The sequence below is a fragment of the Psittacula echo genome (genome assembly GCF_963264785.1).
Source record: "Psittacula echo genome assembly, chromosome: 1".
In the NCBI taxonomy this organism is placed as follows: Eukaryota; Metazoa; Chordata; class Aves; order Psittaciformes; family Psittacidae; genus Psittacula; species Psittacula echo.
In genome coordinates this window covers 128,866,848-128,885,163 of record NC_137735.1, presented here as the reverse complement: position 1 = coordinate 128,885,163, position 18,316 = coordinate 128,866,848, and the positions used below count along the sequence as shown (strand labels likewise).

General features: G+C 43.9%; 1 protein-coding gene across 8 annotated transcripts; it reads right to left on the bottom strand.

Moving 5' to 3' along the window:
• Positions 1–989: 989 nt before the first annotated feature.
• On the bottom strand, positions 990–17,810 carry SEC61A2 (SEC61 translocon subunit alpha 2). Of its 8 annotated transcripts, none has more exons than XM_080612982.1 (12): positions 16,778–17,342; positions 15,820–15,887; positions 12,106–12,171; positions 10,236–10,314; positions 7,986–8,117; positions 7,732–7,841; positions 6,984–7,137; positions 5,472–5,632; positions 4,210–4,407; positions 3,499–3,690; positions 3,286–3,362; positions 990–1,350 (listed from the first exon to the last, which is right to left on the bottom strand). In XM_080612982.1, the coding sequence occupies exons 4-12, from the start codon at positions 10,294–10,296 to the stop codon at positions 1,038–1,040; spliced, it is 1,398 nt and encodes a 465-aa protein (XP_080469108.1). In that variant the 5' UTR covers positions 10,297–10,314; positions 12,106–12,171; positions 15,820–15,887; positions 16,778–17,342; the 3' UTR covers positions 990–1,037. The 8 variants fall into 8 exon arrangements, with proteins under 8 accessions (XP_080469108.1, XP_080469106.1, XP_080469113.1 ...); XM_080612980.1 differs by having other exon boundaries at positions 16,994–17,342; XM_080612987.1 differs by having other exon boundaries at positions 16,990–17,073.
• Between the last annotated feature and the right edge of the window lie 506 nt (positions 17,811–18,316).

Below are 18,316 nucleotides of genomic sequence, written 5' to 3'. Positions count from 1 at the left end.
GTCAGTGCAGTGTAAGGAAGATGCTCAAGTGACTGTGGCTGGTGTTGTACCAAAGCCTGTTAACTCAAGGTGGGTGCAGGAACAGTGTCCATCTTCCTCATCTCTCATCCACACACACCAGTAGCATCAGCAAAACAGCCATCGGTGATTCCTCCATGATAGGAGCAGCAGCATGGGGACACAGGGACACACTCTGGCTGCTGGGTTTGAAACTGCCTTTTATGCTTTAGACCTGGAGGGGTTGCTTCCTTGTCCCAGTTGTAACTAAACTATCCGGAAAGAGAAAATTGGTTGGTTTAGCTAGAAAAAATCACAACTCTGGCACCAACACAACATTCCAGGGTCCATGACCTCAGCCAGGGGATTCTGTTTGAGACATGAACTTACGTGCCTAGCACCTCTATATGCCACACATACATGTCCCCAGGCTGCCCGTTCCCTCACTCCCCTTACTTCTGGGTGAATTTTCAGTGTATCTGTGCACAGCTGACTGCTTCCAGTTACACAAACCACCACCACTGCTTAAAGGTTAGGATCTAAGAGCTGTAATAAACATATCCTCATATCAAAGTCTTGTTCTGAAATGAATTTTGGTGAGCATGCATAATGGGGAAGACTTTCCTGCCTTAGAAATGAAGCAGAAAACTTGCTTAAGATTTTCCTGTCATAACAAACAACAAAGTTACTTTCAAGTTAAGTATGAGAGAAGACAGAAGAAATCAAAACATGAAATCAAAGGGAAAAAGGAATTAGTTACAGCTGAGTGGAAAAGCTCAAAGATTTGAAGGGGAGCAATCTTGAGGCTTGATTTTAATTAAAGCTGCTAAAAACTGATCAGAATTATATTCTAGAACACGGATGAGGAAGAAAAAAGGAGCCCCAACAAAGCATGTTAGAAATGATCAGACCCTGCAGCTGAATTCCATCTCATACGGATGAGACACAGGAGACAGCTTAATTAAATAAGTTTATTGTCTAACGTTTACAGTTGTACATTGCCGCTGTAAAGTGCGACAAAGATCTGCAGCAGGAACTCCTCATTCTCCCTTTCCCTCCCCTGAACAGTGCTTGAGGAACCAGGCCTTGTTCTTTAGACTCACAGAAGCAAAGTGGACGTGAAGTTTCAGTGGCACAGCTCGCACGAGTACAGGTTGAAATGGAACAGCGGGGCTCACTTCCCAGTGGGGCAGCAGCTGCCACCACACTGTCCCCTCCACAGCAGGGCAAGATCCCAATGCCGTGGGCACTGCGATGCAGCAAACCCACCCCAGAACCAGCTCCCAGGTGAGATGTGTATCAGTCTCTGGTAAGATATCTGATTGTCCACCCTTATCGCTAAGAGAGAGGTGCCTGGGTGGGGACAGCAAAAAGGAAGGAGTGCCCAGTTCAGTGATGGGGAAATGCAAGTTAAAAAAGTATAAAAAACTAACATAAAATACAAGCTCCAGATACATTTTGTCACGTGGCAATTAATTTTGAATTCAGATTTCTTTTTTCTCCTCTTAAGGACAGGGAAATAAAGTTAACATTTGAATGCTGTGTGCAAAAAGTATTTACTGACATCAAACTGATACATTTGAGCATCTCACTGCAGCGTTTGGACAGCAAGGTAGATGAACTGGTTTCCAGCATCACAGGCAACACTAGATAATACTTAAACAAGATAGATAATGTAAACTGGATTCTTAAGGCAGCCGGTACTAACGCTGCTCACAGGCGTTGCTCGGTGCCCATTGCAGGAATGGGCCACGCAGCACTTGAAAACAAGTCAAAAGAAAATAGCATTGTTGGATTAAATGATGCATGTTGTCAAAATACTTCCCCTTCCACACAAACCGTGAAATATTTGGACATCTAGAAAAATAATGCACCTACTCCTCCAACCTCAGCCTGTTCTTTTACAAATATTTCAAAGTACTGATAAATAATAGTGACTGCCAGCAGAATGCCAGTGCCCGAGCCAATGGCACCCAGGAAGTCAGCCAGTACTGAAAGGGCACCAATGCATAATCCACCAAATGCAGCAGCTGTAGGAATATACCTGCACCACAGGGAAAGAGAAAAGAAAGTATTCAGCATCATGAATCTTCACCCAAGGGCTCAAACAATGCATCTGCTACTATAGCAATCAACTGGAATATTGAGTAACAAAAGTTGAGGGAGGGGATTCTCCTCCTCTACTCTGCTTTCATGAGAACCCCCCTGCAGTCCTGTGTCCAGCTCTGAGGCCCTCAACATAATAAGGATGTGGAGCTGCTGTTGCGAGTCAAGAGGAGGCTGTGAAGATGCTGCAAGGGCTGGAGCAGTTCTGCTCTGGAGTCAGGCTGAGACAGCTGGGCTGGTTCAACCTGGAGAAGAGAAGGCTCCTCAAGGGAAGACCTCAGAGCAGCTCCAGTGCCTAAAGGGGACAGATACAGACTCTCGAGAGAGGCTGTTTACAAGTGCATGCAGGGACAGGACAAGGAGAAATGGCTTCAAACTACCAGGAGAGATTTAGATTAGACATTAGAAGAAGCTCTTCCCTGTGAGGGCGCTGAGGCGCTGGCACAGGGTGCCCAGAGAAGCTGTGGCTGCCCCAGCCCTGGCAGTGTTCAAGGCCAGGTTGGACACAGGGGCTTGGAGCAACCTGCTGTAGTGGAAGGTGTCCCTGCCCGTGGCAGGGGTTGGAGCTGGATGAGCTTTAAGGTCTCTTTCAGATGAAATCATTCTATGTTCTATGCACTTTAGCATTGCAAATGGAACTCTGCCATGAGCCATGTTCCATATTTGTACAAAATAGAGACTAAAATAAATATTCACCAAGAGGAAAGCTGTGTGAATAATTGAACACTGGCAAAGCTTTTCACTGCACATGATAGCACACGTGTATGGAGAATTGCTATGTAACCTCCACAGAAGCAGGATAACTGCTCTGACTGAAACACGAAGGGATACATCTACCTTTCCATACAGATCAGCAGGCGTTGTGTACTGCATAAAATGTCACTTTTATAGCATCAGCTTAGTTCAGGAATGGTAAATTAAACACCTGTAAAACCCAAGGAATCTTCCTTGTAAAAACACAGCAGAGATTCAGGCCAAATTCCCTCATTATGCCACTTACACAAGAGGCGCTACAGGTAAACCTTTTACCTACTATTATAAACGTCCTGTGTGTTACCAGGAACAGCTGAAAGGGAAGAACCCGGACACATGCAGTGGAAAGAGGTCTCCGATGTTTCCAAGAACACCTGCTCTAGCTGACAGCACCCTCAAGCACCCTGTTGGAAGTCACCATTTCCTTACCTGTTCAGCTCGTGAACCATTGAAGTATCCCTGTGGCCTCTCATCACCATCTGCTGCTCTTTGAGTTGCTTGGCAACCTGCAAAAAAGAGAGTTTTATGGAACTGCTGCAGTATTTCATAGTCACCTGATATTTAGTCAGAGGAGTAACTGATGAGTGAGTAGCTAGGCAGGTCTAAATGAAGACATCTAGGCAGGTTTATCACAACACCTACGTCTTTCGCTGATGAGCCAGACACCTCAATCCAAGTCTTGGAGAAGAACGCACAGGATCCCAACATAAATATGATATAAACTATGACATGGACAGGATCCTCAAATATTGCACCCATGGATTCAGGGGGGGACAAGTAGTAGCACAGGCCACCAACAGGGTAAGAGCGAGCAGGGCCACCACCACTGACGTCCTGTGAGAGGGGAAGAAAAAGGAAATCAGTTATTTTGCCAAGAAAGGTTGGAATAAATGATCCTTGAGGTCATTCCAACCTGGTCTTCTATAAGATTCCTCACAGACCTCTGACATTCCTGTCACGGAATGGTCTGGGTTGGAAGAGACATTAAAGCTCATCCAGCTCCAACCCCCAGCCATAGGCAGGGACCCCTTCCACTAGAGCAGGTTGCTCCAAGCCCGTGTCCAACCTGGCCTTGAACACTGCCAGGGATGGCGCAGCCACAGCTTCTCTGGGCACCCTGTGCCAGTGCCTCAGCACCCTCACAGGGAAGAGCTTCTTCCCAATATCTAATCTGAATCTCTCCTCTGTCAGTTTAAAGTACTATCCTATATTTTCAGAAGAATTCCTCTTCAATGTTTAAAAGAGCTTTTATATACAAATGTTCAAAAGTATTCATCTTTCTGCTGCTTAAATACCAGTTGCACAATGAAGTAATATGTACAAACAGTTATTTTTAAGTGGTAAAATACTTACTGCCCACTGTCCTAGTAAATTCACCAAGAAGTTGCCACTAAAACGAACAGACAACATCTGGGAAATGACGTAGAGGTTTGAAACTAAGGCAGACTGCAGAATGATGGGAATGTTGGAGGTATAGAAGAGCTTGATCGGATAGCTACTGTACTGTCCCCGGTAGCGTGCAGACTTGATGGGTAAATCAACACGAAACCCCTATGGAAAGAACACAAACACACCAGGCTTATTTCCAGCACAGAAGGTATTCCTCAAATGCCAAAAAGCCATTCCTGACCAGAGGCTTCTGGCTGGATAAACAGGAAGTGCAAGGTCTGAGAGAGTGAAAGCCGGAGGTTTTCTGCCACAGCCTGGATCCAAATTTTAAGGAGTTGTAAGTGTTACTGCTTGGTTTTATTATGTTCTTTTTACATAAACATAATCTCTCATCTGCTAAATTACATCCCTTTAACATACTTTATAGAACAGGGCTCAATAAAAGACTTTAACTTAAGTAGCCAGTGATCAGCAGGAATTGCATGGTAAGGCCCATTCCTCTGGGGCAGGCCTCTGGCTGAGTAGACCCAAAAAAAGCCACATGGATTTGAAAACCACATAATCCAAGTTTTTTCTGCCAGCACTGACTCAACAGCTTAAAAAGAATAATAATAAATCACATTTTAGCCACACACACAAACAAGAAAATCACCCTATGGATCCTGCTCTAGTGTCCACTTTAGTAAATACTTACACTTTTAAAAGTTTATACTTATATCCTTGATATTTAAGCATAAGCTTAAGCAGTTAATACTTAAATTTTAAAGAATTAAATTTAATGCCAGCTAAGGATTTCAAGAAACTGAGGGGAAAACCAAATAGAGCTCTGCACTGATTACATGGTTGTTTCTAGAGTAAATCCATACATACCCACCCCAAAGCAGGAAGGTTCTTCACTCTGTCCAAGAATATTCTTCCAAGTTACTGATGAGTATTCAATCATATTTGTGTGACAACTACTGCAATTCCAGAATCCGTTCTTAATAAAACTACTCTCGTAGTGTGTATGGCATTTAATGGAATGTGGGCTATAGAACTTAACAGCAGCACTGTCCCAGAGGTAGGTTACTGAACAACAGTACTGAAACAAAGAGCGTTCATTGCTCAAAGCTGAGAGAGACTTGACTTTTAACTTGTGCATTTCCCCCCAGTGACTGCAGTGTTTAGGGTCTGTGCGCTCCCACCTCTGCAGCTGCAGAGCTACTACGAGGAATGGCTCATTTTACCTGGAAATAGATGACTACAGCAAATACAAACACTGTAGCAATCAGGTTCATAAGATTGGGCAGATTCTGTCGGTAAAAAGCTTCCCGCAAAGCCCGGACCTTGTCAGTTCGTGTAGCCAGAAGGTGAAATAAGGCAATCACAGCCCCCTCAAACTCTGTCCCTGCACATAACAAAAGAGTAAAAGGAATTTTAATCTGTAATTTAAAAACCTGTTAAAAAAATGGCACCTTTGTTTTGGAAATTTGACACAGTAAAATCTGATACAATAGGACATAAATCCTGTTTCAACAGATGTATCACAATACAGGATTCTGGTTTAGCTTATAGATTGTAGATTAATCTACCAAAACATTATTCCTGATTAAAACAAACAACCAAATCCCCAAACCAACCAAACAAAAACCCCAAGTCACACACATGAAAGAATACACTTTTCCTTTCTTTTCTGGGGCAGGAGAATGATTAGAAGTAATAAACAATGAGGAAAATAGCTTTAGAAAAGGAGTAATAACATACAACAAAGCTACTAAGGTGAAATGAAAGCAAACTAAAATAATGGCTCAGGACTCCAAATGTATTAAACTAGTTAACTCCTTGACGCAACAGGCTGTATCTTAATTTAGCATTGTTTATTTCTAGGGTCTCAGGACAACCAGATGCTGTCAATGATTGGCTGAGGAATGAAGAGATGGTAGAGTCTGAAGAATCAAACCAGTTTAAAGTAATTTGGAGGCACTAACTATAAAAGCATCCTATAGCCACAAGTAATGGTTGGATCACAACCAGCTCCTCTGAACACAGTATTTCTTGTCTTCTCTGTTTCTAAGGACTAAATGATGCTGAAACAAGACTAATTCGGTTTGGAAATCCAAAATCTTCAGTCAGGGGGCTTTAACTGCTGCAATTCAAACCAGCAAAGGGAAACTTGCAGGTTATTTATTCATCTTCACATAAGTCAGACCGATTTTGATCTTCAGTGTTAGACATTTAACTTTAGAAGGTAATCATAGAACGTTTTGGGTTGGAAGGGACCTTTAAAGCTCATCCAGCTCCAACCCCTGCCATGGGCAGGGACGCTTTCCACTAGAGCAGGTTGCTCCAAGCCCCTGTGTCCAACCTGGCCTTGAACACTGCTAGGGATGGGGCAGCCACAGCTTCTCTGGGCACCCTGTGCCAGCACCTCAGCACCCTCATAGGGAAGAATTTCTGCCTAATGGCTAATATAAATTTCCCCTCTGTCAGATTAAAGCCATTCTTCCTTGTCCTGTCACTACAGGCCCTTGTAAAAAGCCCCTCTCCAGCTTTTTTGTTGGCCCCTTTAGGCACTAGAAGCTGCTCTAAGGTCTCCATGGAGTATTCTCTTCTCCAGGCTGAACCAGACCAGCTCTCTCAGCCTAATAATTATCACACATTAAAACATTTTTAATAGCCATCAGATAAACATGTGATAGTTTCTGTATAAGTACACATTCACTGAAACACATTATAACTAACTGTAATGGCACACGTACCTCTGCCAGTGTTGATGGTAGTAGGACTAAAGGCCTTCCAGACAATGGTTTCACAGATATTGGTAGCAATAAACAGGGAAATACCAGATCCCAAGCCATAGCCTTTCTGTAGCAACTCATCTAACAGCAACACGATCAAACCAGCAACAAACAGCTGTGGGAAAAGGAACAGAACTGAGCAGAAAGAACAGTAAATCATGTCAAGAATTATGTTTTAATTCCCTGCTTCTGTATTTTCATCATGTTGGAGTGTGCTGAGGAAGTTTTTTACCTATACATCATTCCTGCAGTATTTCTGCCCTCTCACGTACAAACGCCTGCAAATCTCACCTGGCAACAATCCCCATGACTGTTCAACACAAGACACTTGCAAACAGATTACTCAGTAAGCATTGAATTTTGGGCATTTACTGCTTTGCTCTACAGGGTAATGTCTCAAAGCTGCATCTGTGCTGTTCAGTGAGAAGTCCTTCATGATACTTAACAGCAGCTACTCCTTCAAAGTCTACTAATTCCTTTGAGTTAAACAGCCACCCCTATCTGAAACAGTTCTGATATTAACTATCCCAGCTTTCTCCTCCTTTATGGAATATTTAGGATTTCTCATATATAGACAGGTACAAAGGGTGATGGTTTACAGCATTAAAAAGAAATAAATAAAAGGCAACCAGACATAAAAAGGATTTTTCTTTCCAGCTATATTGTATCCAACCAGTCTCAGTTACACACAAAATAGCTCATTACAAACCTGAATTATAATAAGAAGACAAATTCCAGCACCCATTTCAGCAGGATCTCCATACATTCCAGTCATAACATACACAATGGCTTGCCCAATGGTAATAATCATCCCAAATACTAAAACAAGAGAGAAAGCAAATCCTTTAAATATCCTTTGCTGCAATCACCTACCAAAGCAATCTCAGAGCTACTATCCCTTAGGCAGGCTGCTTTCCCCAGAGTAAAAACGTGCTCACTGCTTTCCATTGGAACAGTGCTTACACTTCTGAGCTCCATTGAACAGGGCTCTGTCTTTTGGAGTGTCACCAACTTCGATGATCTTCGCTCCAGCCAGCAGCTGCATGATCAAACCAGAAGTCACAATGGGGGAGATACCTAATTCCATCAAAGTACCTGAATAGGAAGAAAAAGTAACACTATCAGATATTAGGATATTAACACAATTGGATATTAGGAACAATTTCTTCACCGAGAGGGTGCTCAGGCATTGGAACAGGCTGCCCAGGCAGTGCTGGAGTCACCATCCCTGGAAGTGTTCAAAAACCATGCAGATGAGGCTCTTAGTGACGTGGTTTAGCGGTGGTCTTGGCAGTGCTGGGGTAATGGTTGGACTTGATGATCTTAAAGGTCTTTTCCAACCTACTTGATTGTGTGATTCTAATTGCCATTCAAAGATCTCTCCTAAAGAATTCTCCTCTGAGGATATTAGGTCTGGTGAAAGGTTTCTGAGCTATGAGGAACATTTTTCATAATGCTTCCAACATATTCTATTCCAGCCCAGGTATGATCAAAGCAAAGACTGTAATCTCTGCACAAAGGAAGGCTGCTGTGCTAAACTCTGTCATTTTGAAGGCAGCATGAAAAACCTGTGTAGCATTTCACTTCCAGTACTTCTGTGGAACCATGCTAACACCAGAGGTCAATGTACACTGAAGCTCAGCTTTTTGGCATAGCCTATCAAGGAACAGTACACACACAGCTGATCAGCCCAGTAGCTTCTCTGTCCTCTCACCCCACCTTTGGAAGGGGCCCCTTCTCTGGGGGGGAGGTATCAGGCTTTTCCTATGGATCAGTCATTTATTCAGAAGCTTTGAGTGGCATGTGCTGCCTAACAATAGCAGGGGCTGCCCCTTCCCTCTTACAGTATACAGAAAAAAGTGGCTATCCATCCCCTAGCCACTTTTTTCCAGAGATGAACACATCTGGGATATGCAAAGAATCCTTTTTTTTTTTTTTAGGATCTCTTTCTATAGATGAATATCTACCTTAGATGCTTCCTGATGCCTTTCCCTGAGTGTTTCTTTAGTTCCAATGTATCCTTTGTGGCATGGCAGATTAGGATTGCACAATATTCATTTTGTGGCACTTTACAGATGTGTGCAGGCATTTCTTCTGAGCTTTTCAATGCGTACTTAAGCCATGAGGTTTTCCCTCTTATCCCTCAATAGCTTCATTTCCTGAAGAGCCTTTAATAAGTCATCTGAATTCAACAAAGGGGTTTTGAGCACCTTCCTTATTGTCTGGAGGCTTCATTTCTGCCTAACTACCATTGGTAGTCTTCATTTCAGCTCTATCTTTTCAAAAATTCAAATCTCTACTTCTCCAACAGCAAGAAAATGAGGATGTCAAAAACTTCAGCTTTTACCTCCCATCCTCCAATGATCTCCAGTCACTTGACTTAGGTGAAAAGTAACCTTCCCACTCCTGCTTTTTAGTGCTTTCAGTCTCTCTAATCTTCTGTCTGGGTAGTGAACAGCTTATTTTGTACCTGCTAGTGAGACACAGAGTTTTATATGTAAATTCTGCAGTAGGGTTTGAAGCAGGTAGCTTATTTACCTTCATGTGCTATCTTCACTGGTGTGACCAAATTAGTCATTCCTAAATACTTTGTACCTTCACATTAGAGGGTTCCACTAATTTTCTTAGTTCCAGCCATTTCCATGATACAGATGAGGTCAGTGTCCCCATTTAGAGTCACATGTGAGATCACCCATCTGAGCTTTAGACTTCTAGCATTAGTTTAAGTCTTCTTATACATTTGGTTGGGAGCCACTTGTCTATTCTAAGTTAGTTTGGCTTTGCTAAACTACCAGCCTCATCACCTCTGCCCTTAACTTTCCCACCTATAAAACTAATCACATACAATGCTGTCAAAATACCATGAGGCACGTTTCTAGCCTACACTCTCATACTGCACATTAGTGCTGTTTGTAAGTGGTGGGCAGAAGATTCCCTGTCCCATACGTTAATCAGAAAGAGGCTGCTCTACAATTCAAAAGAGAATCATCCCAGAACTTCAGAATCAAGATTAATCTCATCTGCATGTCAAAGGAAACCCCATCCCCAAGATGAAGAACTCCTTGAGGATCAGTCAGTTTTAATTACATCTCTGTTAAGAACTTCACAGAGTGTTTCAACATGACATCTGGGTTGTATGAAATTTAACAGCCAACCATTTATCTCCTGCTCTGTTTATAGCCATAAAAAAAGAGGAAGGAATAATCTACTAACCTCTGTTTGACGCAAGAATAACTCGCATCCAATAGAACGGATCTGCAGAATCTGATGACATGATTCCAAACAAAGGTATCTGTCAAAGCACACAACAGTGTTAGACATACACAAAGCCAGCATGCATTAATCCAAAACTCTTAGTGCACAATGGTTCAACTTTTACACTCTTTAGAATCATTTGTTCCAATTCTTTTTAATTAAACCAGAGGCATTGACACCGTCTATTTTAATCCCCCAACTGGGGTATGACTCAGAGGACTAAACTAAGACCCTTCTACAGGAAAAAGCAGAAACCCCTAAAAAGAATCAGTGCCCATAAAACAGACTGCTGCAGTTAAAGATGTAAATGCCTGACATGTCATTCTGGAATACTACAACTCCCCAAAAGAACAGAAAAAGCATAAAACCAGTTACCCACCACAGATCATCCACAGAACAGGGGAAAACATCAGATTACTTATGCCATTATTTATTTCACCAAATCTTTGCAGCAGATTGGAGTTTCAAATAAAGAGAGAGACAACTGTAGCAAAGCATCTTGGAGATGACAGAAGCGAGCAGGGTTTTAATTCTGTCTTTTAGTAGAATTTATTTCCCATACAAATTAAAGACACAACATAAATTACGATGCAAGTACCTTCTTCCAGCAAGTTTAAACATTCAAATTCCTCAGCTGGGGATGTGTTTTAAAATATCCCACACAGAACTGTCAAAGTTAGCGAAGTTTATCCAAAGCCTTCAATATTCTATATGTCAATCCTGAGGGATTTTGAACTCTTGACAACTCTTCTGCATCACAAAAGCAGTAGACCAGGAACCCAGGCAAGCTTATAGATTTATTCCTGAAAACTCCAGTCTGCACCATCCAATTTCCTTATTCAATTACTATAATATTTTGTATAGATTCAAAATCTTAATGATGCATATATCCAGCAGGTAGATAAACTACATGTTGTTCTAGCTCTAGTATCATTCCCACCTCCTCCTTCCAAACAAACAGGTCAGTACAAGAGCTGGGTTTTAGCTTCTCAACAGTCCTTCAGTGTTGTAAACAGTCATTATTAAACTACTGCTCCAGAGTCTGGAATTGGTAAGTTGACAAATATAACTTAAAAAGCCTGATTCTGAAGATGAACAGTTCATTTTAAGTATAAAAGTATAAAATACAGTTCAGTCTAAGAGGTCTACAAGCTCTAAAAAACTATGCATCAAGTAATACACAAATTCGTAATGAAACCCAGCAAAACAACACTATCTGTTTACAACCCAGGTACAGGTTCTAGGAACTCCTGCAACTATGAGTAATAAAGATCATGTCAATGTTTACAAAGAGCTCTGTTTTGGAGGGGTTGGCTAATGTCTTTGCCAGTATATTCACAAAAAACAAGTTCTGAATGTCAAGTTAAAGACCTCAGGAAAACATTTTCCTGCAATCTTCACAACCCATCTGCTTGTTCAAGAGGAATCAGGTAAAAGGTCAATTCTGTTTCACTCAACACTGCTAAAATGTCAATTTAGCTATGAGCAGAGGGTAAAAAAGACATCAAATTGCTCAGTTTGCTTATGCTGCTCAGTGTGTAATCAGCTCGGCTGTTGACCCTGCAGCCAGTATTCTCATCTGATAGGAGCCTCCATATAACAAGAAAAAACATGATGTATTTTAGATTAAATAGAAAGAATTGGTCTGCGAAAACATACATAATCCATAATAAAGACTACTTCAGAGAATCAGGTTTAACCGAAGTATTAAATACTTCATCATAAAGTAGTAGATCAACATGAAACACAAACTTCTCACCCTTTTAGTGTTCTATTCTATTTTATTTAGAACACACACTGTCTAAACAGGGAGAACATCAACACCCACCTGGCAGCATACTAAGAAAATGAAGAGCGTGATGGCTGTCCATAGCACCTTCTCTCTGAACTGGATCTACAGAACAGATCATAGAGGTTAATGTGTTCGCTGGATGTAGAATTTTCACTGTGCAGAAACAATGCAGAGTAAAATTAATGAAATTAACTTAATTAAATGCAAAGATATTGAACCAGAAGCATCATCCCGCATTAGAATTTAATATGATTTTGGATATTATAGAGACAGTCATGGGCTTCTGTGTAGCTAGAGAAACCTGGGCTCTAGGAGGCAGCATAGCTGAGACTCAGTCAGTAGAATGTATTTTATATAGGATTGTAATACAGTGGGTATTTACAGAAAAGCAACAGCATGGCTAAAAACACAGACATACCAGAACAAGCATGAAAGATTAATGCAAAACCCCCTTTGTGTTCAGTGATTAGTGCTCTAGGCTTCAACAGGTTGGAGGCACTGTTTTGTAAGGCTGGAAGTTACTAAACTAAAGCACTATACATTTATTTAAGAGATTTAACTGCTGTGAAGACAAGTGAGAAGAACCAGAAGAATCATGAGTTTTGGGCAGTAATTCAAAATGCTTAGAATTAAGTTCTTCAAAGGGTGTTAGAAGAAGCTTAAAATCACCATTATCTTCATGAACACAAACCACAAAATCATTTTTAGAGTGGTTTTTTCCCCCCTCAGAAATGCTTTTATTGATGCAGATTATATATTACTTTTAAAAGGATGTCAGATTAATGATCATTAGTCACTAATACATTGAAGAGAATCTCAGGGTCACAACATTTGAGGCAACTGTAACTAGTGCCAGGCACAAGAGAAGAATCACAAGATTTAAATTTGAACCAGAGGATTGCTCAAAGCATGAGGTAGGAAGAAATGCTCCTGAAGAGACCAGAGAGCACCAAGATGCTGTTTAATCTTCAAGTTCCCACCTCTCCTCCACAGACCAGGAACACTGGGATAAGTGTGCTCACTGGAGGCAAGAGTACCGCAGCTACTAGAACGTGACATGAACTAACAGGTAAGACAGATACAGCAGAAATAGAAGCTTTCTGCCTCCAACCACTGAACCTGCCTGGAGAGAAGTAACAAGAAGAAAGATTAGTGCCTGGTTTTATTGGTGCTGAACACCCACAAATGAGAAACCGCAAACTGATGCAGCAGCACAGCTTCTCAAGCAAGAGAAACCCCATAATGGTATCTTTATAAATTAAATCATGCACTTACTTTGAAGTAAAATAATGCCTCTAATTCAATTTATTTACTGATACTGCCTCACTCTTTTAAAAGAGGGCAGATGCTAAAAATACCGGAGTACAAAGATAAAAAAAGACAAATAGTGACAGCAGCAAATAAATCCAGACAGTGTCTTGTGTTCGACTTTACACAGTGCTGACCCACTTTACCAACTGCTGTTTGAATTTTACAGTTCAGATTTTAAGTACAGACTTGTAAAAAGAGAAACACTTCATCAATGGATCTCTGCAGCCTCACTGTTAACCTCAGCTCCCAGGGCATCACTCATGTTCTACAACTGCCCTGGCTCTCTCTGTAAGTGCATTGAGTATGAGCATAAGAGAGATTCTGCATCACCCAAATCAGAGTTATTCCCAAGGAAAACAGTCTCTCTGATTCAAAAAGATGGGAAAGTAAGCCCAGGAGGCAGCTGAATCCATATGCCAGGAACAACAAAATACAGAGTGGTACAAAAACACTGCAAGCACAAGTGGTAACAAGCACAGGGATGATACATTTCATCATCTGATCAGCTTCACTTGGACATTTTATTCCTTTGACATTTTTCCTGTAATTTGTGAAATCGAAGGGACTTAAGCTCCATCTTCTTGGTGTTCTGAACAGTGTGTTCTACTTAGAAATATCTGTGCTTATGAGGGAAATATGAGTTGGTATCACTAACTACAAAGTAGCAATTGCTTCTGTTCATCGAGTTGGCCAAAACACAAAAGCAACACTCCCCACAGACAGAAAACATCTCTCAGCGAGAGCCCAACTGAATCAAAACTCCACCATCACTTAATGCCCTGGTGCCGGCTGGCACAGAGTTCATTTTCTTCCTATAACCGGTACAGCGTAGACAAAATAGATTTATTTTTCTATTTTGTTATTTTCATTTCTTGTCCTGGCCTTAACCAATCCACTAAAACCATTACTAATGATGTCTGCCAGTGCCAGCTTGCAAGAAAACAGTAAGTAACAAAGAATTAATTAGACAGAATGATCTAACTCACTTGATAAACTACATGTGAGCAAGTAACAGCACTTAAGATGGTCAAAGGGCTCTTCAGTGTCAGAAGGAAGCTCCCAGTTTATTTTCATTTCAAATCTGTACAAAGCTGGCAACTGGCAGCCATTGCCCAGACAGTAACCTAGATAGTAATAAAGACAAAGTGACCCAAATAGAGAGGAGAGGAATCTTGGAACCTCTCTGAGAATCCTTCATCTGCTCTTGGAGGACATGGACAGATTGAGTTTCCTGTTCCTCTCTGGCAAAGAGAAAGGCAGGAGGAAAAAAGAAACCAAAAGCAAGAGAAAAATCACGACTGCCAGTGAGCTCCACAGAAACATCAGTGTCTGTAGATTTGTCTTGGCTTCTTCTTCCCATCCAGCCCACCAGACAAAAATGGGATGGATGTGATCAGTTAATCCCAGATAGGCCATAAATCAGCACCGGGAGATTGCACTATGGTTCACCACTGCAGAACAAAGATGATACCTCCTACCCAGATCTGGAGCATCCAAATCTTAGCTCTGGAGACTACTGCTCTGAACATGACTTTGACCTAAACAATTGATTTGGGAACCTGTCCCGAGACAGAAAGATGCTGGAAAGCAACAAGGAAGGACAGATGGAACAAAGAGCCAGGGAATAAATAAAAATCAGTTCCAGAAGGGAATAATCAGAAGTTTTTAACTGTATTTTCTCCATTCAATCCAGCAGGCTCAGCTATGGTTACTGACACAAACATCTCTGCAGCCAGTCCTAACCTTTAGGAACCTCTCATCCACCAAAGAAGATTCCCTCAGATGGTGCCACCTTCCCAGACGTGCATTTTCTTTTTAAGAATATAAAAATCGACATTTAGCTCTTAAGGAGTTTTCATGCCAGTCAAATTTGTTACTCCAATGAGAACCTTTGCCACCTAAAAGGTATGTGCTTGCTTGAGTTCTTAAAGTAAAGGCCAGCGATTACGGGATGGGTTTTTGCCAAGGCAGATCTCTTCCTGATCTGTACAAATTCATTAATTTTAATCTAGAAAATGTGCTGAGGAAATGGGAGGCATTTCTAGGCCCAAGGGAAGAGAGATCAGCTGTAAGTGAGCTCAGTTTTCTGATTTCAGAACCAAGACAAGTGTCACATCCAGTGACAGGTGAACAGGGAGCAATTACCTGCCCTATGTCACAGATCACCTCCCCACTTCATCAGGGTGAATCACAGCTAGGGGAGTAGAAAATATTTTGTGGAAAAGGGAGAACTAAATCTGTGATTACCAAGTGGAACAAGTTATCAGAAGGCTGTTAGAGAATTCCTCATCATGGTAAAATTTTACCTTGACATGGATTTCCCTCCTCCAAGGAATATGTCCTACTTCAGGGCCCACTGTCTGTATTTATACTGGAGCATGGACTCGAATAACACAATATCTGTGAACCAGTAAAGGAAGAACATAACGTGGCACTCACTTTTCTCTCTGGTTTCTGGATTTCGGGTAACACTGCACAGAATGGCTTAATAACTTCTAAAAATTTTACTGTTCCAGGAAACACACACACAAAAAAGAAAGAAAAATATATTAATGAACCTTTATGAATTCAGAAAGCTTCATACAACTTTATTTAAATTCTAGGAGAAAACATAAAGTAACTGAATTATTTCATCCACACACTAATTTGGTCTCTGAAAACTAATGGCCTCTTCTTAAAACAGCTGAAAATAGGGAATAAATGTGAAAGGAAGTTCTTTTTCTAATCAATTTGGTCGATTCTTCTTTCTACAGCTGGAATCATTTCAGATGTGGCACTGTGCAAAACACCAGAAGTGAACTAAACTGTATTCCACCTAAAAATAAATGACCCAGTATCAGCCTGTGCTGGTTAAACACAGAAGCAAAGGATACTGACATCAAAAAGTATCCATGTAGAAATGAGTATGTTGTGTTTTACAGCAATATTTAGCTGAAAAAATAATTCAATCCCTAAAATATGTTCAGGAATCATCAATAAATCACTGCAACCCTTACTCTGATCAGAACTTTGGGCGTTAAAATGTTTGGTACATCTGACAGTTTCTCCTTTAACATCACATAAAAGCTCAACAGTTCGAGCTTTTTTTCATGTGTTTGGTGGTTAACCTGTCCTCCAAAACTTGCATGTTACTCCCAGCCCCAACACATTCAGATACTCACAGAAAATAACCATCAGTACGTCTTCGAAGAAAAAGCATTTATTACACCGAAAGCCAAATTTATCAACATTTTAGTCCAAACGTGATGCTTACTTTCACATGTTGCGGTGATAAATTCTCCCTGTATCTACTCCAAGCCACCGCACAGCTCATCACAACATCACAACCCGCATCCCGCCCCGCAGCAGACGGCTCCCAAGCTAAAACACCGAGGCCAGAGGGATAAGCCAAACCCACCCCACACGGTGCCCAGCGCTGCTTGGTCTCCCTCCGCCCGGCACCACGGGTCCTACCCGGGAGGAGGCTGCCCCGCTCCCGATGAACCTCAGGCACGCCGGGCCGGCGGCCGGCCACGTCCTGTCCTGCCCTCCCGCAGGCAGCCGCCCCGCTGCCCAGAGCCGCTGCCCCGCAGGCCGGGCCGGCTCCCCGGGCCGCCCCCCTGCTCGTACTCACTGCCCATGGCGGCGGGGACACCCTCTCCCCTCCGCTGCAACCGCTGCCGCTGTCGCCGCCGCTACGCTCCGCCGCCGGCCGGCGCTGTCACGTGCCGCCGGCGCAGGGCCCCACCCCCTGGCGCGCAGGCATCGCTCCGGACGACTATCGCTGCCCCGAGAGCACTGCGCTGCCGGCGCGGCGGCGAAAAGCGGTATCGGCCCCAGTAGGGGCTCTCCGAGAGCCACCCCGCTGCAGACCCCGAGGTGAGAGAAGAGGGACCAGCCGCGGGGGAAGCAATCACTAGCACCGGGCGGATCAGGCTGCCGGAAGCCAGCCACGACCGCGAAGGACCCGCTGGTGGCAGCACTCCCAGAGTGCTCCGAGAGCAGTGAAAGGAACCGCCTCACTCCGCCCCAGCCCCGCCTCACTCCGCCTCAGCCCCACCTCACACCGCCCCAGCCCCGCCTCACTCCGCCCCAGCCCCGCCTCACTCCGCCTCAGCCCCACCTCACACCGCCCCAGCCCCGCCTCACTCCGCCCTAGCTCCGCCTCACACCGCCCCAGCCCCGCCTCACACCGCCCCAGCCCCGCCTCACACCGCCCTAGCTCCGCCTCACACCGCCCCAGCCCCGCCTCACACCGCCCCAGCCCCGCCTCACTCCGCCTCAGCCCCACCTCACACCGCCCCAGCCCCGCCTCACTCCGCCCCAGTCCCGCCTCACTCCGCCCCAGCCCCGCCTCACACCGCCCCAGCCCCGCCTCACACCTCCCCAGTGCCGCCTCACACCGCCTCAGCCCCGGCTCATTCCGCCCCAGCGCCGCCTCACACCGCCTCAGCCCCGGCTCACTCCGCCCCAGCTCCGCCTCACAGCGCTTCAGCCCCACCTCACACCGCCCCAGCCCCGCCTCACACCGCCCCAGCCCCGCCTCACACCGCCCCAGCCCCGCCTCACACCGCCCCAGCCCCGCCTCACACCGCCCCAGCCCCGCCTCACACCGCCCTAGCTCCGCCTCACACCGCCCCAGCCCCGCCTCACACCGCCCCAACTCCGCCTCACACGGCCACAGCCCTACCTCGGCCATGCCAGACCGCCTCGTGGAAGGAGGAAATCATCTCTTCCTCACTCCGAGTTGCAGCCGTGCTCGGATCCTATCAGTCCTTAGGAGGTTTGAGTAGGTTTCCTTGGTGGTAGTGAGAGACTGGCACAGGTTGCCGAGAAGCTGTGGCTGCCCCATCCCTGGCAGTGTCCAATGCCAGGTTGGAGCAACTTAGTCTAGTGGAAGGTGCCCGTTGTAAGGGGTTGGAATTGGATGAGCTTTAACGTCGCTTCCAACCCAAAC

Bases quoted from the DNA above. Each gene is read 5' to 3' on its own strand.
- SEC61A2 (XM_080612980.1), bottom strand. The intron at 12,172-15,819 runs GTGAGTGCCACG...TCTGTTCTGTAG, and splicing joins TCCAGAAACCAGAGAGAAAA to ATCCAGTTCAGAGAGAAGGT. The intron at 7,842-7,985 runs GTAAGCACTGTT...CTCTTGTTTTAG, and splicing joins GTTCAATGGAGCTCAGAAGT to TATTTGGGATGATTATTACC.